This window comes from Oxyura jamaicensis, chromosome 6 (genome assembly GCF_011077185.1).
Source record: "Oxyura jamaicensis isolate SHBP4307 breed ruddy duck chromosome 6, BPBGC_Ojam_1.0, whole genome shotgun sequence".
Classification (NCBI taxonomy): Eukaryota; Metazoa; Chordata; class Aves; order Anseriformes; family Anatidae; genus Oxyura; species Oxyura jamaicensis.
The window spans coordinates 32,822,668-32,844,381 of NC_048898.1; the positions used below are offsets into that span (position 1 = coordinate 32,822,668).

The following is a 21,714-nucleotide window of genomic DNA, read 5'->3' on the forward strand; positions in this document are numbered from 1 at the left end:
TTGTAAACAAATGGCTCATAAAAATGGTGTGCTGGTTTATCTGCATGCACACCGAGCCAAACAGCCTGCCGTGCTATATTATAGTGTTAAAATTACTCACCATTCCTACGTTTTTCAACAATAGCACCTTTTCAAATTAATATATGCTGTATTTTCAGATAGCCTGCCTTAAAGTGTTTCTAAAACGATTTTTATTCCTGCTCTTAGTTTGATTGTTCACAATCATGGGTCACATTTCTTAATGTTTTATTTAAAAATGCATACAATTACTCTAGCGCTGTTGCTATATGGCAGAAAGGTGTGTATTCATAAATACATTAGAGGATATCAATTCAGATATGTAAAAGTAAGATGTAATAAAGCATTAAAAATGCTTTTGTTCATTTGTACAGACTCACAGTACCTGCATAATGCTTCTTTTTTCAAAGTCCCTTAAAGCCATCCTCGTATAGATAGAAGTTAGAAGCCCATCCTATTTGTCTAGAGTTTAAAAAAAAAAGAAAAAAAAAAGTGGGAGGCAGGAGTTTCTCAAAAAGAAACAAATCTTTGTCGTGATAATGCCACTAGATATTCTGCTTCCAAACCAACTGAATTCCATGAGTTCAAAATGTTGTCTCAACGTACTCTAGATTTTTAATGCTTCTCTCTTAAAAGTATTACATAAAAAGTGCGGCAACCTGTAATGAATGGGACAGCTTTATCTTTTCATAATGTGTGGTATGGTTATCTGAAGGACGGCTGATGTGCAGGATGAAATGAGCATTACTGAGCTTATAAAATTAAATTTCAGAGGAATCTTCTAAAAAAAGAATGGATTTGTTTACTGATATGGGATACTTTATAGGTAAATAATTCTGTTACTTGATTGGAATTTAATAAGAGATAACATTGTATACTCAAATGATCAGAAGAAATTAGAATTGAAACTAAGAAAAAAAAGCTACATTTCTGTTTATTTTTTTAAGCCTTTTAAAGTGCTCTGAAAATATACCAAGGTATTAAAAAAAAAAAAAAAAAGAAAATGGAAAATTATTTTTTTTTTTTTTTTTTTTTTTTTTTAGTTTTTTAGTCTACAAATACTAAACCCAAGAGATTTGATGGAGGGTAAGGAGGTAGATATGTAATTTTCTTTTTGTTTACTGTGTATTTATTCCTTTTCTTTTGTGGTGTTTTGTACTTCCTGTTCTATTGATTAGCATAATAGCAGCACTGTCACGCACTGCTTTAGGGAGAGCACATCATGTCCTTGCCTGCCTCTGGAAAGGAGACTTATCTGGATCAGGAACCTCATGAGTCCTGCTGAGAGAGGAGCATGGAATATGTGCATGGCAGATGAAGTCAGAAAGGATGAGGAGACATCAGCATTTTCTGTTCAGAAGATCTCTCCCGGGAAAAGGTGTGGGTCACCATAAAAAAAAAAAAAAAAAAAAAAAAAAAAAAAAAAAGATTTAAAGGATATTGTATATTTTTGAAGGTAATACAGAACTGGAAGTTTCCTGAGCACAGAGATAGCTGAATATATTACGTCAGGGCTTAAAGCCTGTGTTGACAGCACTTCCTTGAAACCTTGATACCTTCCTTGAAACCTTTGGATACTACAGGTCCTTACGCTGAACAGCTGTCAGAGACTAACAGATGTTGAATTTCACATCCTGGTGTATCCCGTGGTAATTTGTTTGCTTACATGGTGCCTAAGAACGTGAAATCATTCATGTGGTTTTTGCAATGGAATTTTACATGACACCTGCATGTCTAATCAGTAGGACACTAATTTTGTCAGCTACTACTCACATCCTGGGAGAAATATATATATATATATCTAAACAAAAGAAGCATTTAATAACTTTATTTATTTATTTATATTTTTTTCCTCCACGTCCAAAAGCTACAGATCCTTTTGGCAGGGAGTATTTTGTATCTGAGTATGTATAAATATGTTTGCATATCTGCTAATTGGAAGGATTCCAGATTATATGATTACTGTGTACATACCTACTCCTCACTTTTGCTGTTAAAAATCAGCTTGAAGTATGCCAATAACTACGTCTTATTGGTTTTAAGTTTACAGTACGTTTGGTTTTGCTTGCCTTTGTTTTGGATAAAAAATTAGAAAATAAAGTTAGTGTTTTATATACAAAATATCTCGAGTACACAAAAATCATCAACTACGCATCCTCAATATGACCTGGAAACTTTGGTTTTACTGCACTGCCAAGCCTAGGGTAGGCTGGCATCCTACTTTATAGTTGGTAGTTCTCCATCCGTGAAGCACCGGTGTTGCTATTGTGGTTGCTTTAAGAATTGAATGCTTTTGTGTTTCCTTGTGGTTTATTTTTCTAGCTAGCGACAAAGTAAACTATGGTTTATTTTTATTTAGTTTATCCATAAACATGAGTGCTATGTTGCCGCAATGGGGAATAAGTGGGAAAATTAAATGCAATTACACTTTAGTGAAATGGCATCCAAGTTTCTAGCAATGCTTTTATTTTTGCTTAAAGAACAACAACAACAACAAAATGCAGGCAATGAGGAAGCTAACCTATGTAAGGTAATAGCTCCTTCTCCCTCTATTTCAACAGATATTCAAAAAATGTTTTTATTACAGCATATGTGAAACAACCGTATTCAGCAGTGCTACTGAGAAGGTACAGAAGAGATCAAATGTAATGTTACTACACAGTAAAGAGATGAAATTTTGTTTCTATGTCTTAGGATAAGCAAAGTCCATGTTCTAAAATACGTATTTTGTTTAGAAAATTAAGAAACCCAGAACAATATTTTAGAAGTTAAATACAAAACAGTAGTAAATAGTAAAGAGATGAAGCTTTATTTTCATGTCTTAGGATAACCAAAGTCCGTGTTCTAAAATATGTATTTCAATTTGAAAAGTAGGAAAACCAGAAAAATATTTTAGTTAATACAAAACAGTAGTAAATATGCAAAATACAGTTGATAAGCAGAGCAATGAGGCAAAAGAAATTAAGTATAATAATTGATTTTTAAAATGCAACTTTGTAATGTTTGGCTTCCCCCCACCCCTTCCGTGTAATCTGTTGTCAGCCTAAACAGTATAGGCATGTAACATAGCGAGATACCTTACACAGTATTGGTTGAACTTAATTACCAAAGCATCAGAAAAGTAATGACACTGGAAGGCCTGATATCTGCACCAATACGTACTAACCATGTTGTGTTTGAGGAAAATGAGGTTAAAAAATACAGCTTTGTGATATACAGTACTTCTTCAGTAAGAGAACTTGCCCCAAAAGAAGACATTCTCTCGTAGCACAGATTTCTTGACCATTTCAAACAGCAACGTGAAAACTGAAATTACAGTACAACTGCTAATGCTGAGTGATACTTTGGTAAGAACACACATTCCACATCTGTGTGCAATATCGGACATTTCACCATGTTTCAGGAGATTTTTTTACCCTGACACACTTATTCAAGAGTTCGCTATGAACCATTGAGATTGATTTCTTCATTCATTTGATTCATCAAAACTAAACACCCTACATAGGACCAATAGAGCAGAATTATTCAAGTTCATTGAAATATTACAAAAAAAAGGCTTCCTTTTTAGGAAAACTCAGCTATGGTAAAAATATCTACTACAGTGCACTGCACTGTAATAAATATTCAACATAAATTAATAATTTACAAGTACCTGAGCAAGTATACAGAGCACCATAGCACAGCACAGCACCAAAGGCAGTAGCTCAGAATTCTTAAAAATAATGCTGTTTTAAACATTAAAAATTCTAAGTATTGTTATAAAAATGAACTCCAGCTGGAGTTTAAAGATAGTGCAAACTTCTGTCTTCACTTTTGATAACAAAGGTGTCAGATTTCCTAGTCATTTCACATCAGCAGTGTTGCTGGACCTGGATACCTGTGGTGGATGCTTAGGAGCAGGTCTGCTGGAAAGAAAGAAAAGAGCAAATTGTTATTTAAACTGTTGATAGTTCTCACGGCCAGCGCTGTGCTTGAGGCATGGAGAGGAATGGTAAAACCTCTCAGCTAGTGCTGTCAAATCTAACTTCAGGCAAATAGCGTGGGGTTGCCGTACTGGGACGAGATATGACACCTTACAGCTTACTCACATCCCCTCAAGATGCAGATTTGGTACCCACAGGCTCAGGATACCCTTGGGCTCAGGTGGTAAGTGATGCCTGGCCAATGGGATAAGCTAGCTCAGTGTTTCAGGTGTTGTCCTTTAAACTCTACTTTTCCAGGTGCCCACCAGTTTTGCACCCCTTCAAAAACTCCACTAAAGGCAGCAGAGTAGCAGTTGGTTTAAAGCAGCGGAAGCAGTCAACTGGAAGTATTATTACTTTCAGATTATTTTACTAGATTATTTTACTAAGGCACAGCCAGGAACTTAATCAAAGTGCATTCTTACAGTCTTTTTGCTAGAAGTATTAGGAAACTAACTAGATTCTATTTTTAATTTTTCTGAGCAATGTTAAGTGCCTCACTACCAGAATTCCTGTGGCTTAAAATACTACTTTTATCTTCCCCGCAGCTCACTTTTTATTCATAGGAAGCTGAAGACTGTTGGGCAAGAAAATAACAATGACTTCAACATTTTTTATTATTATTATTATTATTTTTTTTTTCCCCTAAAGCAATTAGAATTGTTTAAACAGTCAATAGCAGCGAAGTCAGAAATTTTTGATACAGCTTTGTATACAGTCCCAGTCCCTAAGAGGAACCCATCTAAGGCTGGATGTTTCTTTATTAGAGAAGGAGAAAATGGTGATATTCAATAATTATTGTACAATTAGTACGGACCTGTGAGAAATCAATTAAAAAAAGTCTTGACATATGAAATATTCTGTTACCAGAAAGTGAGTAATCTCAGAAAGCGGCAACAAAAAGATGGAGGGAAATCTCTAAGTTTGTTACTAACTAATACTCAAAAAAAATATATATAAAATAAATGGCAAGTCTGTCTCTCTCATAGCACAATATGGTGTAATATCATTGTATGATCTTTTTGGACAGTGGGGTATGGGAATGCATACTTTAAAAGAAATTTGACAGGATTGTTAAAGCTTTCTGTGCTGCTGGGACCTATGATTTGGCATATCAGTTTACCTACAACTAAACTGTTTGCCTCTTGCATATATTTCTCTAGGGACTATACAGATTTGAAAAATAATCTTGACACATTATTTTCATTGTGTAAAGAGTCTGGACTGCACTGCCTAATAGCATTTTTTGTTTAGTTTTCAAAACTCAAGCTTTCTTTTTTCTTTTTTCTTTCTTTATTTTTTTTTTTTGTCAGAAAAGCCACAAGATCTGCCTTTATAACATAGTAGACCTACTGAAAATCTCTGCTGCAACTGTTTACCTGTTTTTTCTTAGTTTCCTATCCAATTTAATTACTATGTATTCTTTCATTTACGTACATACTTACATATTTGTATATACACCAACATGCTCTTTCCTATATAATGAAATCCCTGCATTCCTCATTCTTTCAACTTCATTACCATTATGGAATGGATTACTTTCTGATAGTTTTGAAATATAAAATAATGGCAAAACCTCTTGAAAAAGATTGCTTGCCAATAACATATTTTTGATTTAGTAAAATAATTCATACACAGGACTTGTGTGCATTGCTGAGCCTTTAAATCTTGATTATTCCCCCTCCATCACTAGTAGGGATAGTCATTTCACTTCTAGATTTTTAAATTTTTATTCTTAACATTCCTTTTTGGATGTATATAGCTTATGTCTTTTCTGAATATTTGGGGTGTTATTTTCAGATGATTTAAAGTGATGTTCTACTGTGAAATGTGTGAGCGGAAAATTGCTTTTACTGGTGGTAAATTTTAACAGCAGCACTTGGTTCTCAGCCTAATTCTGTAAGGGGGCTGGCTAAGTGGGATCTTTTTTTTTCTTTCATTTTTCCTGCAAGAGTTTTCTAAAACTGGTACTTATTGACTTCTTTCTCTTCCAAGGTATTGCAAGTAGTAATTGGGCAGTGTTTTTGCCAGATGCTTCCAGTAAGTCCTCCATATGCATTATAAATTCTCATAGTCCTGTGGAAGTCAGTGCAATTGTGCTCTAGTGTACTCTTGTTGGGAATCAGTCCAATACTGCATGTTTTTATATGAGCAGGTAGAAAATGTTTGTTGCATAGCCCTCAGCAATAGTTACAGCAGAGCATAGCTCCTCAGAGCGCAGAGGATCTGCTCTAGGACACTTTAGACCTGCCTTATTGAACTGAGTGCTACAAGCCCAGCCATTTTGATGAGCAGAACTAACCTTACAGGAGTAATGGGAGGCACAGCTTTTGTGTGTCCAAGCACTGGGGTGCACGCACTGTTATAACGAGCTTTGCTCAGAGGATCTGCTGGTAGAGGCTTCCGAGGGGGGTTTGGCTTGTGGTTTTCCTGTTATAAAACACAAGGTCATCGTATTAGTCTTTATAATTGGCATAATGGATTTAACATAGCAACTACTGAGCTAGAGCAAAGGTAAGTTCACTGTAGTTGTGACCAGATATATTTAGATGAGTAAGCCATAACGTATTTCCAGTAAACAGGCACCTATATTTTAAAATAAAGTTTTAGGGATTTTGTATCTCTTTAAAAATGTATTAGCAAATAAAGAACAACATAGACTGAATACATATAGTTGTAAAAAATAAAAAATAAATATACATATGCACATATGTAAAGGTGGAAATACTAGGAATTACTTTAAAATACAATTTGGATGACCACAGAAGCAAACTGCCTAAGTCTGGTTTGGATTGGAAGCATCTGTGGAAATTTTTGTTTAGAGATGCTGCTGTGCTTTTATTTGGTGGAATTAAACAATTTATTAATAAGGAACAGAAGTCATCTGCTATCGGGCATGAGCTAATGTCTTTTCTGTGTGGTCCTTGAAACCCTGCTTCATCTTGAAGAACTGGGATAGATTAAATGACTTGCTCAGGTCACACAGAGACTCTCCAATGTATCCAAAACCTCCAGATCCATCTACTATTCAAACTGCATTGTCACACTTTCTCTAAAAACGTTGCACAGAGCGATTTTACTCGTCACTATTAGTTTGCCATAACTATCATGAGTAAAGATGACCAAAAAGAAACAAGTTTACATGCCTAATTTAGTTAAGGATCTCCTGAAGGATGTTATGAAAACAAGAGGCATGTATTACTCACAAATTATGTACAAGTTTTAATTATTCACACTGAGCATCCCTGTTTTTGTGATAAATGTTGACTCTGAAAAAGGAAGTGCAGGGTGACTATCAGTAAGCATTTTGATTAAAAAAAAAAAAAAAAAAAATTTAGACCTTAACTAAATCTACATTGTATGTAATAATTTCAAATTTACCACAAGCTACACTTTAAAGCTGTATATAATGTTGCATTTCTTTTTTACTCTCAGCATAAATACTAGTTCTTGGGGGAATGAGAAATAGCAACATGAAAAACAAAACTTATTCTAACTTATTGTAGTAGCCAAATCTCATATTTTGTGTAAAAATTAGTCTCAACCAGCATCCAGAAGATCTTCCATGACAAAACAAGAAAAACGTTTTGCTATAAACAGCTTGCATGTGAGGAAAAGCTCCATCTTTAGGGGAGAAAAATATTGCAAATATTCTTGAAATAATCAGGCCTGGTAAATGTTGAAATAAACATCAGCTTGTTTTATGCTCATTGTAGCTTTATCTCACAGAGCTGTCCTGCAGAAAGTCACAGAGTTTAATGAAACACTAGCAAAGATAGTTCTTCAAAACACAGTCCTTTCCAGCGATACAGAACTAGACAACTAAAACTGTTAAAAGAAATTTTAACCATCAAGATTTCTTAGCAAAACTTACTTTGTGCACTAAATTTGATGAAACCTTAATGTGTTTTGAAGTAAAGTATACCACTATGGAAAAAGTTAGCAGTAGAAAGTGATAACTTTTTGATAATTGATTTAACTTTACCGTAAAGATTAAGCTTTTAAAAGTCACTATGTTTATTACATGAAAATTTATATACAACTTTCTTTGCAGCATCATCACCTTGAGTGGTGCAGCATTTTTAGAAAGAAAAAAGGAAAGCACAGAAACAACAGATGTATAAAGACAGCAACAAGGAATGTGTCTTTGAACACTTTAAAGCCTTTATTCCCCTGACTACCTCCACAAAAGCAGTCTTTTCCCTTGAGTACTTTTACATGATTAATCACCTGAATTAGTGTGATCACATGAGTATTCAGCTGTTTGCTTGATCAGTACTTAATTGTTATTGCATAATTCGTATTCACTATTCAATTAGAAGAGAGCTTTAGGTATCATAACTAGGAAGGGGAACTGATGGGGGCTCAGCAGTCTAGAGAAGCAAGGATTGGTCTGAAGAGCTTAAGATCTGGTATGGATGAATGAACAAAAAGAGAGGAAAACTGTCCTAGTTTGTTTGCTCTTAGTACCTATTAGCTGTGCCCTGTGTCTAATCACAAGCTGTAATACCTGAGAGTAGGGAGTGAAAGACTTTCCCAGCAGCTCAGAACTAATGGGGTTGTATCAGTTGCCTTTTTTTTTTTTTTTTTCCTTTTTTTTTTTCCCCCCTTTTTTTTTTCCCACCCTTTTTTACAGGGGAAGTTGGGTGAAATGGCTAGTCCGCATGGTCTCATCTGGAACAGGTGTTCAGCTGGACTCAGCCATGGAGCGAGCATCTCACATGGATGTTTCTCCTGGAAGATGTTCAAGCAGCAGTCATACTACAAATGTAACTGATGGGGACCAGCCAAACATCTGATTTATTTTTTTATTTTTTTAAATAATTTTTTCTCCTCAAGGGTTTGTAAAAATGCTGTCCTTGAGTTAGTATACCTAAGAAAGAGGCTGAAAAGTGGCTTGACAGACCTAATGTGGCAAGCTGAGAGAAAAACACTGTTTTCATCCAGAGCTTACAAAGTCAGCTGGTGTGTGCAGCTTAAATTTGTTTCACAGACACATTTTTGAATAAGCAATTGGAAGAAGTTTCTTTCCTGGAATGCACTGAGTGAGAAAGGTCCTTCTTCAATCTATTTAGATAAGAACTTCATCCGTATTAGCCCACTGTGTCTGAAGGCAGCCTGAGGTGACATAGGACAGGTATTAACAAGAATAACTGTGGCAGAAAGAGCAGAAGGTGAGCCCAGCTCCAATTTAGTGGGGAAAAAGTGAAAACACAAAGCCATATTTCCTGTAATAAGGCTGACCTGTAAAATACATTATATATTTTGGTAATAAGATAACAGTATCAGAAACTGCACTTGAATGCAACCAGTAGCAAAACCAATTGGAAGTGATGAAATCAGAATGCATGGACTGAACGCATGGTTTGTATAAACCTGCGCTGCGTTCTTGATTCAGTGGTGCTGTGCTGATTTATATGGATCGTGAATCTGGCCCATAAGTAAAGTATGTTCGCCTCATGAGAGCATCTGAAAGAAGAAGACGCTGTTTATCAGTCAAAAGATTGTTAAATGTTAAACTTGGCAACAGTTAATTTCCTTTTTTTTTTTTTTTAAAAAAAAAAAAATATTTTACTTGCATCTAGAAGGAAAGTTTACTGTAAAATACCAATCCATTCATTTCTGTCTCAACAGTCACTAGAGGGAAAAAGACTTGTTTTACAGTATACCATTGTTCCTTAGCTACCCAATGCTGTAAGCCAGGAGCAGCAGGAAAGTAGCTTGTGGTCAGATATATCTCTCAGATGGGAGAACTAGACTGACACTGAGGCAGATGTGAAGCCATACACAAAGTGAATGGTTTTCTCTACTCTTCTGCAGCGCTCTACAACACAAAGCACCTAGGTGATCTTAAATATGTAGAAATATTTTTTTTAAGTGCTTTCTCTTGATGTCCTTATGGATGTGGTTACAAGGAATTAGTGTTGAAGGAATACTTTAATTGCTGTCTATATTAAATAAATGTCTTGAAGTTGCGACAGGGATGGTTCAGGCTGGGTGTTAGGAAGCTGCCAGAGTTCAAGAAGCGTTTGGACAACACTCAGACATAGGGTCTGATTTTTGGGTGGTCCTTTGGGGACCCAGGAGTTGGACTTGACGATCCTTGTGGGTTCCTTCCAACTCAGGATATTCTTTGAAATTAGACTAAAACTATTCTAAAGCTAAATTACTTCCTCTAAGCTTAGAGGGCGTAAAATAGCTAGCTTGGGAAGAAAAAAATTGCTTCCTATGCAGTATTTTCTGTATTCCTAGAGTATAAAAAGCAGCCATTTCTGATAATCTCGAATTAATAGTAGGGATATAATGTTGAAAGAAGCCACTCTTGCCTACTCACTAAGTTTCCTTGAGTTCACCCACTGTTTGTCTTGTTTCTGTTTCGTGCTGCAACTGAAAATTGAAAACATCAATATTTTGCTTGATGGAGTAACAGTCTCAATTAATTTCAGCTGCTAAACTGAAAAAGCATTTTGGCACTTTCAGCTCTGTCAGATGCTGGTAATGATGGCAGCAGAGAGCTAGTACTCTACCTTGCACTTTGTGAGGTTTGAAGGGGAGGGCACGTAGTGGTGCATTGGGCTGTGACAGGCTGGGGCAGGTCAGAATGAGAAATGTTTTATTTTCTTGGAATGCCTTTTCTCTGTCTGTCTTCTGCTAGCATGAGGCAGCATAAGCTTGTAAATTGCTAGATACTTTTTGTTTGTTTGATTGTTTAAAGGAAACCATTTGATTAACTAATAGGAAAAGCACTTGTGCTCAAAATCTTTGACCAACATGAAATATGTGGAATGTTCCAAGAAATGCAAGAAAATAAACAATGAAACCATTGGAGCTAAAGACAAAAACAACACAAACCAGTACCAGTCCAGTTTTCAAAAAAAAAAAAAAAAAGTTTTGAAAGAATCAATATTTCCCACTCCCTTAAAATGGGAGATAAATTGCTAGCAAGATAGAAAAGTGAAGAAGAAAAAGATTAAATAATTAGAAAGAGGTTAATAAATTGTCCCTACTTTTAAAAGTTGATCTAGCCCCAGTGATTTGATGTTCAGACAGTCCAAATTAAAACTTTTTAAAATGCTTTTACTACTGATGTAATATGTAAGCACAATGGCATGGCAGCTCAGCACTGCCTCATTCCTCTTTATTTCTTTGCTCTTTCTGCACCCGCCTTTCAAAGCACTACAATTCAACAACTGTTTCTCGTAGACACATCCTTCTAGAAATCATTGGGAAAGTGTCTTGGAGTAGCTCACAAGGCTGCTGCATGAAGAAAACACTCTGTCCTTGGACAGCCTAGCTAGCCTACTGGTAGGCACAGTCCCTCAAGACACAGCTGTCTGGGTACAGATTTGTAGACCTTGCACACAAACCGGTGGGTTACCCGTTTAAGATAGCTTGGCAATAATAATATGCATTTCATTTTAATTTTGTACTTTATCCAGAATAGCAAAACATTCACAAAACAGAACTAGCAGGATGCCTGATTGCTTTTCTAAGACACAGTCACGGTACAAATGCAACCATAAGAGAGAAGTTACTGACAAGAAAAGGGACAATTTAATATAGACAACGGCACAGACAACTTCATCTACCCTGAATACTGCTTTGAGATGCATCTTATTACAAAAAAGATTACCAGCTCTATTTAAACATTGTGAGGAAAGATAGGTCTAATGAAGTAAGTGTAGACAATTCTGTCTTTTCAAATCTGTGCTCTGGAAAAAAAAAAAAAAAAAAAAGCAATTTACACACCCTTCTGCAGAGCAGAACTACATCAAGCTAATATACCTTCTGCTCTTGGGCAAGATGTCTGCAACTTGACTTCCTCAACTATCTCACTGTATTTGGCACCTTGCTAACAACCCCTGTGGCTTCCTCACTGGTTGGGCAGAAGGCAAGATGAGCTTGTGTTTGCCCCTAACATGGAACTTTTTTGTATTGCTGTGTCTTCTGAGTGGGGGAAAGAGATTTCAGGATCCTTATCCTTAAGATTGCTGCCACAGCTGGCAGAAGCCAATATAACCTTCTGGAGCAAAATGGGAACTTAAGGAATCTTTATTATCTGTGCCACATTCCTAATAGTGTATAAGGTATAAAGAAAATATTATGGCAAAAGGCTAATGGGAAAGATGAGAAAACTGCTGAATTCCTATTCATCACGTGCAGATATTCAATGTTCAACAGAAGGTAAAAGAAAAACTGTGGTTACCTGGGAGAACCTCAGGGAGGGGTTAGCTGGCAAGGGTCTTTCAGGCACAGCTTGATGACATGGCAGCTGGGGAAGGGGTGGCAGGACTCGCTGCGGCGTTTTTAATGGTGGCAAATCATCCGTCTTCACAGGGTTGCTAATGTCAACGATCTGATACGGCAGCGGTCGTCTCGGGCCATCTCTCTGCAGAAATAACCCCACCCCAGAAAACACCTACAATCTCCAGGAGTTGATACAAGCATTACTGCTTAAAAACCCACATTATTCACTTGTTTTTCTCTTCTGCTCTGCTTTCATCTACCTTCGACACCTCCCTTGCAACCGGAATGGTAATTAACAGCTTCCAGAATCCTACTGAAGCACTAATCCTTCACCATTTAGATGTGGTGTTCTGGTGTAAGGTGGCTGGCTCTGTCCCAAAGACTGAACGATTTATTTCATGTGCTTAACATCCCCACCCGTGCAAAACCTGGAAGCCATTACTATATTCTGAGGCCTACTTCTCCCATTCCGCATGTTTTAGTTCTATGTGACATCAGTATGCAGTGATGTCATGTAATTTATTTTAGAATAAATTACTTAAATGAAATCCAAAAGAGATTTTTTTTTTTTTTTTTTTTTTAACTACTCAGGGACTTACTTTTGGTATGTTTTGTGGCTTCATGATGAGGTTTTTACTGAGAGATGTGGTGTGAATGTGATTAGGCTCAGACAAACTGGAAGGCCTTGTTGGATTCACAGACCTGCAATACAAGCATATATTTATTGAATACGACATTCTGCTTTATAGCATGTTTTTAAAAACAGTAACCTCTTTACAGAATGAGATTTTGCAAGGACTTTCTGACTTTTCATAGTAAACAAGGAAAGTAAAAATTCTCTAGTGCTCCTGCAAGAATAAAAATAAATATTGATTTTTTTGAAACCAGTAGTCTGTTAAATTAGCTTCTGCAATCTGTGGAAATGCAGCTTTGTAACACCCAAGAGACTCTCCTAATGAATCTAGCATTTAAACAGTAATGACCTCAAATATGAAAGTTTCAGCTCACTCGACTGAGTTTAGATAAAAGGCCATGCAATATAATGAGACTATTTCAAGCAAATGAATATGAAGGTAAAACTTCCTTCAATTTTGAACTTTTTTTTTTTTTTTTAATCACAAAAAGAGGTATGTCGTCACACCAAAACCCACATTATTACTGACAATCAGTAAAGTTAAACCAGGAAAAATTCTGCTGATACTACACAGTGAATATTTTTAAGGCTTGCTCTTTCTAAAAGATATTCAGACCATTCTGTGATGAACATCAAGATGAGATTTGCCATGTTTACAGCTATTTTTTACTAATATCTTTAAAGATAATAATAACAGGGAGTATAATTAGGCAAAATGATCATACCTTAGTTTCTCTATTGTTGTCTTCTTACTTGTAAACAGTAATCTCATGAAAGTCTTCCTTTTCAGATACATGATTGACCCAGCAAAGATAAGGCACAGAACAGTTATCAACACTCCTATGGTTAAACTCTTGTTATCTGCAACAGAACACATTGAGTTTACTTCCATTAGGAGCCATCTTTATTGAAATGTGTTATGTATATGGAGCAAGTATACGGTTATGTATATGCAGCAGTGCCAGCTGGTGCCTTCCTCATGGGCTGCCTGCTTCCAGGGTAGGAGGGAGAGGAAGGGAAGAAGGACAGAATAGAGACCTAGCTCATGCTGTGGGTTAAGTGCAATGTCTTCAATATACTGTCCCTCAAAAATAAGCTCCTGCTCCTTTTTAACCAGATTTTCATTATAACAGGGGTTTCATTGCACTTGAACTGGTGTGGTCCAGCCCAGGTGGCTGTCACGTCTAATCTGGAGGGAAGCAAGGAGCTGGAGGAGTGTCTTCAGCACTGGGGCTGTGTGCTTTCAGAGGAATGTGCTGCCTAGGCAAAGGGCTGCAGCCTCCTGTACTTGTTCCAGTTTTCAGAGTGCTTTAAGCTATGTTAAGTACATTGCTGGGACCTAAGTGAGGCTCAGTGGAGATGCAAGCCCTGACTAGATGACTTGCAGCTGAAAGCAAGCCTTATTTTTAGGAAGAAGTAAGCCATAAGCATCAGAGCTGCTGCTATGTGATACGATCATCGCCTGGAGGAGAGGATGTTGTGATTTTGCAGGACTGCCGACCTAAAAAGTGCATACTCCCACAGTAGGAGATGCATCTTTAATCTTTGCTCTGGTAACCTATCATCACTGTCTCGGTCTTATCCTGATTGAATTTCAGCCAGCTGGCTCTCATCGACTGGCCTCAGCTCGCGCCGAGATGGTGAACACAGTCAGCAGCACTGGCTCAACGAGCTGCACGTGGGGCTCGAAGTGCTGCGATTTTTACTCTGTAGCACTGCAGAACAGCAAATCCCTCACCATTTCTAAAAGATTAATAAAATTAATAAACTCAGATTATGCAATTAAAATTAATTAACTTCTCTACCTAACAATTAAATATTTAAGGCTTCTTTATTAGAAAAATATAGAGTCAAACATGTGTTTACTCCAAGTCAGCTGGGTAAAATCAGTTACTAAATACTAATGAGTCCATGTGCCACGTTTGACTAAGATGAATGTATTTTATTGATCAAATCCTTCTGTAATTTGATTTAGAGATGTGCAGACTACTCAAATCATAATCCATACCACCCCATCAAGAGCTCATATTTAAATTCAAATGTCAGGGATAGAAAATTAGGTCCTCTAGCAATTTCCATATTTGTTTATTCCCAGAATTATTGAATGTAGCTCTGTCTTTAGAGAAAAATGGCCAAAATACCACACCGCATTAAGCTATTGTTAACATGGTTTTCTGTTAAATTGAAGCGTTGGCTTCCAAAAGACAAAATGCAAGAATTATAAAAGATACCCTATATTTGCCTTTTCCAGTTAGCTTTGTCTGTGCAGCGCATTATTATAGTATATTTTGCAGCTCCCTAGCTACTTTGATACAAGATAAACTGAAAAGGGACTGTAATGCTTTAGAGCATATCTTAACAGAAAAATATTTAACATACAAGTAATCACACTTGTTCGGTGCCTGAGCACAGTTTCTTTGCTATCTTACCAGTTGGTAGGTATTTAAAATAAAATAAAATAATAATAAAAAAATTTCAACAGAGAAATCATAATGCACAGCTTTGTAATGGAAATGACTGTGATGTCATAAATCCAGCATTACAATTCACTGCAGGATCTGGCATGTAGAGAATACAATCCATTTTGGTTTTGAATAGCATTATTCGTATAAAAACAGGCAGATCACTTTCCAGCAAGTTTTAGGTTATATACGTATATGTGAGTAGACTTCTGGTCCTGTCACTTGCTCAGAAATAAATCAGAAATATCTCTGTGGAAGTCACTAAAGTTACAGTACTCTGGAGAAAAACTGGCAGGTGATGATCATCAAATCCTATAAAATTGCACCATGTGTAGAAATAATTCCTTCTGAGGCTGGCCAAAGATGAAGTAAGATACTGATGCCAATGTTCTACAGACCGAACAAGGGGAAACTGAAATTCAAATTACAGAAAATGTGCATCTCCTTCTACTATTGTATGGTAAGAGAACTCCTGGTGAATGTGTCTTTAATTAGTTATTTATAAAAATGTCATTTTAAGCTGATTCTTCTTAGAAGCATAATATCAAATATACTGTTGAATATGCAAAATTTTTGCGTGTATAATCTATATACTGAGTTTTCATTAGGCACACAGCTGTAGTTACAGGCCATGCATACAATAAGGTTGTTCTGTCCTGATACTCTTGGAAAATGCTCCAGAGCCTGGCATATCTCAGTGTGAATCCAGAGCACTGCAACGTTCATCTACCATGGCAACAGGGCTAGCACGAGCGTGGGATTTAGCTCCTCACCCTTGGCTTAGATCAATACCTTTTCAGGGAGCTTCTAAACATGACCACATATCTTAAAAAAAGAGAAAGATGACACGAAATGAGACTCACCTGGACTACTGTGCCTTTAGTTATGCAAGAAAACCGACGGACTCGGCTGGCTTTGATTTTGCTTCGCTAGATTTTCAAGCTGGCACCAATGCATTTAGAATAAGCCATTTGACTTTACCGACTATCCCAATCTTGCAAGCTCATTACTCACAAGACAGCATATTGTACTTGCGTTCTTTATTATGGAAATGACAGGTAAAGCATGAGTTGCTACTCACCTGCTTGCCTTATGGGCCCGCTGTCCACGCTGCCACCGAACCCTGGCTTGTCACAGTAGGGGGGGGCCCAGTCAGCTTCACAGTGACAGTTCTTTTTATTGTTGCAGACCTTCAAAGGAAAAGAAAGACGACCTAACATGAAAAGTATTATACTATACATCGGAGAAGGGCACTGGCCAATACCGCCTCTTAATCAGATAGTGACACATCTGAAAGAAATAAAGCTCCTGTCACAAAGGAGAGGTACCGGTATCCGCTCCTCGTCACAGCTATGGCATAAAGCAACTCCAAAGGCAAGACAAGAAGGAAAAAAATAAAATAATAATAATAATAAAAAAAAAGTATTATTATTTATATGGCAGGTAACAGTTTGAGTTGCACCAGCTGACAACCTGAATAATCACAATAAGGATAATCACACACCTCTTAAGTCTTATTCTCTTTGCCTCCAGTAGCAACATTATCTGCTTTCTAACCTTTATTCCTTCTGCCCTCCCAGGAACAAGATTGTTAATACCATAAAGCTTTGTCAGCCCACTTGAATGCTCCTACCCATCAAGGGCTTGTGTTAGACTACACATTGAGCTGTCCACTGCTCAGACCCTCCAGCAGAGGGACCAGTTGCTGGAAGAAGGTGTGAAACTGAAAGCAGGGCAGAGAAAACTCTCCGTTTGGTACCACATTTGTGTTCTGGTGGTTTTTAACAGGGCTAAGGAAAAACTAATGAGACCTGATTGACCAAAGGCTCCCTGCAGAGTAAGAGAGCCCCAGGAGACCAAAGTCCATCTTCAATAGCAGCCAGTTCCCACTGCACAGAAGAAAGGAGCTGGTAGACCAGGCTTTTCCCACAGTAGGTCCCACACTCCTGTGGGAACACCCATCAAGAGAAGGGCTGCTTTTTATTCCCTTTCATTAATACCCAAGTAGTGGCTATGACAGTAATACTGGGGCTAGTGGTCCATGCTGTATCAGCTGAGTACATAAAGTGAACAGGCCAAAAATATTCTTACACAGGACAAAGAAAGCACAGTTGCAAGTAGATGCTTAAATTTATTTCTAAGGCAAGTTTTGGGGCTTAGGGCTAGTTATCAATGCGGTCCTTAATTCTGTGCTAACACTGATCATCACTGATCAGACACCGTCATGGAAAAGCTACACAATAGATGGGTTTATAAGACATGAACTAGTTCACAGAGTCTGCAAATATGCATTTTCTGGCAAGGTCAGCTGGCGGGCTTTCAGCAAAACTATACTGGCTCTGTCTGCAGAGTATTAAAACATCCTTCACATAGCTTAGCCTTGCTATGGTCATACAAAATGCAAAAAGAAATGATTTGCTTTTCCAAAACAGCAAGATATTTGAAAATATAATTTGTTAAGCATTATTTTTTAAATTAAAGCACTCCAGGAGGTCCCTTCTATGGTTCCATGAAATCCTTTTTTTAGACTACTCAGGAGTCAGTGTAGGTTCTCTGTCACACAGGCATAAAGATGCCAGTCTAAGCTGATGCTTATTCCAGCACAGTGATAAGATGCATCACCATTAACGTTGCACAGTTTTGTAAGTGTGGGATGATAAAATAAAGTAAATTAAAACTCACTCACAGGAAAGGACAGGGAATTTCCAGAACTTTTCACAGAAACAAACAAATCATTAGAAAATCAAGGTTAATAAGGCATAGCTTGACATAATTAACATTTTAATAATATAACCTAGCATTCAAAACACTTTGTTGTTGTTAACTGATATCAAATGTTTCATCCTCTGTCACTTTCATAACATGAAACTCGTCTATATACTTCATTTTGATAATTTTGGTAATGTTTTTTTGAGATATCTCAATTCAAATGCATATTTAAGCATTGCTGGACCCACGTAGAAACTGTCTTTTTTGAAATGTTAATGGAAAATTTTCATGACGGAAGGTTAGACAAAATTTCTTTGAAGATGACAAAATTCCTTTTTATCACAGACTGTTAATTAAGTATAAGATAATTACTAACTGATAAATATTCCTTTGTTACATAAAAATAATTTCACTTCTTGTAGTTCACATAAGGGACATGGAAAATTGAAATAAATAAGAAAAAAATACTGCAATGACTTTGACTGCTATATTACAAAGAATCATAGATCTCAAATGTATTACTTAAAATTATGTCATCTAGTGCTTATTGATAGAAAAAAAAAAAAAAAAAAAAAAGGAAAAAAAGAGGGTTCCCATAATACTTACTCCACGTCCATGGCACTTAGTTGCACATTTGTGTACACCAAAAACACTTGTATTCTGGCACCGGCGATTAAGACAAATCTGCAAAATAAGAAAAGAGGGGTTTTAATAGGGACAGAACTGATGGTGCTCACCACAGAACATGTTCCTCTCCAACTCTGTATATCTGTTCATCTGTCAATGGCTCCTAGAGTGGTTGTGAAGATTTCCCAACACATATGTTGCATTGACAGCATTACATTGACAAAAAGATAAGGACAGCAGTGTTAGGTGTCTTCTTTGTAAACCTTTTAGGTCCAAATCTGTGGAATTTAAATATTGTACCCTGACCAATACTGAATTTCAGTCATAGTTCATTGTTGTTCATAGTTCATTCAATAGTTCATTGTTGGTTAATATGCTGAGCTTGTGTAACTAAACAGGCAGTTTCACTCAAGTGGAAGCACTATTTTTTTTAATTATTATTTTTATATATATATTTTTTAAAGTCAGTTAAAAAAAACAAAAAACACAGCAATTTGCATTTTTTGATGACTAGGAAATGCATTGAGTAGGATTCAGTTCAGGTCCCCTTGTGGTGTAAATTAGCGTCACTGTATTGATATCAATGGCACGATATATCCCTTATATGCCAGTGCGGAACTTGGCCCCAGGACAGCCTGGATATTTACCTGAGCTCATTGATACATATGGCTCATCATTGTTCATCAGCAAAACTGAGATCTTTCTGACAGTTTCCCCAAGCTAAACAAATTTTTCATGTCAAATATAAAACAACGATGCATAATGTATAATAATAATAACCTGACAGGAAATGGAAGTAAGCTAGTAGCATATGCAAAGTACTCATGCAAAATATTTTGCTGTCCAGTCAGAAAAACTTTACTCTGCCAATATAGCTGAAAACTGGTATAAAACAAGAGTGGCACCATCTAATAACACCATCAAACTGTCAAATGGCTGATGAGGACGTCAGTAATGAGAATTTATTCTATTGAAACTTGTAAAAAAAATACAACTGGAATGACTGTTACTATGCTATATTGATCAGAAAAAAAAATCACTGCACAATTTTGCTCATGTTTAACTGCAGTTCAGTTCAGTAGTACTAAAAGTCAGTCACAATAATTAGCATTAAGCAGGGAAAAGTGTTGAAGGAGACGACAGGGATGCTTAATCAGGGCACTTATCCCCTGGGGAGAAGGAAAAATGGAAAGGAAATTAGAGTGAATTGGCATCAACATGCACGCATGTAGAGAATATGGTCTGATTACAGCAGTATTCACAATTCAAATATTCATAGTGCAGTAGCACACAGAATTTTGATCACATTAAAATGGCTGCATTTCAAATTGTGTATCTTCAGCTTAGAAAACTCAAGAATATTTAAATTCATATTCTTAATCCATAATACAAACGCACTAATGTCCTCAAAGTAAAACATACAATTTCATAAGTATTAGCCTGCGTATTCTATAGTGTGCATGTGTATGATTAGATAGATTAGAAAGATTAAATACTCATTAGTAAAACATAATGGGGTTCTTTCCCAGCGTTGAATTTTCTTTGAAAAGAAGTTTTATAACAGATTGACTTAGAAATGTTGTGTAAGGGTTGTTTTCTTGTACCAGAACTGGAGTTGCACAAGGGACATGTTTTAAAACTGTTCCCAATGCAGAGTGGTAATCCAACATAATTCAAAAGCATTCAGAAATTCAGAGGCTTATTTGAATTTACCACAAATTATCAAAGCAGTTTTTTTCCTCTTTGCCAGTAATCCACTAAGGGAATGAAACCTTCATTTCAATAGTTCTTGGACTCTTTTCCATTCCTCCCCTCTTTAAAACTCATGGCTGTCTCCCACCTTTTTCTGTTCGTTTTCTCTCCAAAGAAAGCCCATGAATGAGACAGCCACATGAAATTTGGACTACATTCATGCCAGATAAATCAGAATGTTTGCAAAATATGATTGCAAAAATCAGTTTTGATGGCTGAACATAAATGGGTTTATATTTTTAAAATAGATCTTACAGAAACAGCTTTTCTTGCAAGAAAAAGAGGAGGGGTGGCATAATCAGCAGATCAGATAAATACAGTTTGAAATCTAAAGTGAAGTTAATGATAATTTTGCAATTCCATACACACTGAGAAAGTTTGCAGCACTGGTAGAAAAATCTATGAAAATAGTAGCGGATGCAAAAGCAACTGTGTAAAAGCACAGCAGCACAGAGCAGCACGTCCCCAGCACACACCTGCAGTACCGGGATTTTCTAAGCCAGAAGTAAGTAACTCTTGATGTATTTTTCCCCAGTGAAGCTATTTATTCATTTCTTGAACACATTCACTATTTTACATTTTGTGACAACCCATTGACAGAGCTCACAGAATGCTCTGTGAAAAATACAATAAATAAATAATAATAAAAAAAATAATCCCCTTTGCTCGCCTGATTTCTGATTTAATTTGTCTCATTCTTAGGTGTTACTGTCTCCTCCCCACACTACTCCAGGTTTTATGTATTTGTATAATCTACTAAGCCTGCAAGATCTCTTCACTGAGCCAGAACACTTATTTTGAGAGCTTATTGCAAGCTGAGCACCCTGAAGCAGTGCAAAGGACACTTAGAGGGCATAGGGGTTTCCAACCCACGAACACCAAACCCTGAACTTAGGTAGCAATACACATCAACTCAACTGCAATGCTCATTTCTATGTCTCGCTTTCACCGATGAATAGCATGATTTTATCAGAATTTCATTAACTATTCTGTATAGTGTATTTTGCTGCACTTATTTTGCAAGGAACCTCTATCCTAACTGGACAGATACTTGGGGCTGTCTTAAAAAATCAAAACAAAACAACAGTTATTAATTTAAGCAACTTGCATTGCATCTGCAAATCTGTAATCCAGAACAGTGGCCAGAAAAAGGGAGTAAACATCTGACTCAGTGTGAGAAACAATAGAGCCAACCAATTATTTCTTGGGGAAAAATAAATAAATCCCAAAGCAAAAACCAGTCAGTTTAGTACAAAATGCTTTGCAGCAGGAAGGTTGTGATGTTCTCCCTGTCTGGGAACGT

General features: G+C 36.7%; 1 protein-coding gene across 1 annotated transcript in view; it reads right to left on the reverse strand.

Annotated features, from left to right (window-relative positions):
• Positions 1-2,467: 2,467 nt before the first annotated feature.
• ADAM12 (ADAM metallopeptidase domain 12) overlaps positions 2,468-21,714 on the reverse strand; it is a 187,609-nt gene continuing 168,362 nt past the window's right edge. Inside the window, exons 17-23 of the mRNA XM_035329413.1 lie at positions 18,639-18,716; positions 16,405-16,513; positions 13,587-13,722; positions 12,827-12,929; positions 12,187-12,369; positions 6,283-6,410; positions 2,468-3,920 (exon numbers count right to left, since the gene is read on the reverse strand). Coding sequence (XP_035185304.1) covers positions 3,860-3,920; positions 6,283-6,410; positions 12,187-12,369; positions 12,827-12,929; positions 13,587-13,722; positions 16,405-16,513; positions 18,639-18,716 — 798 coding nt within the window. The 3' untranslated portion in view covers positions 2,468-3,859. The remainder of the gene's footprint in view (positions 3,921-6,282; positions 6,411-12,186; positions 12,370-12,826; positions 12,930-13,586; positions 13,723-16,404; positions 16,514-18,638; positions 18,717-21,714) is intronic.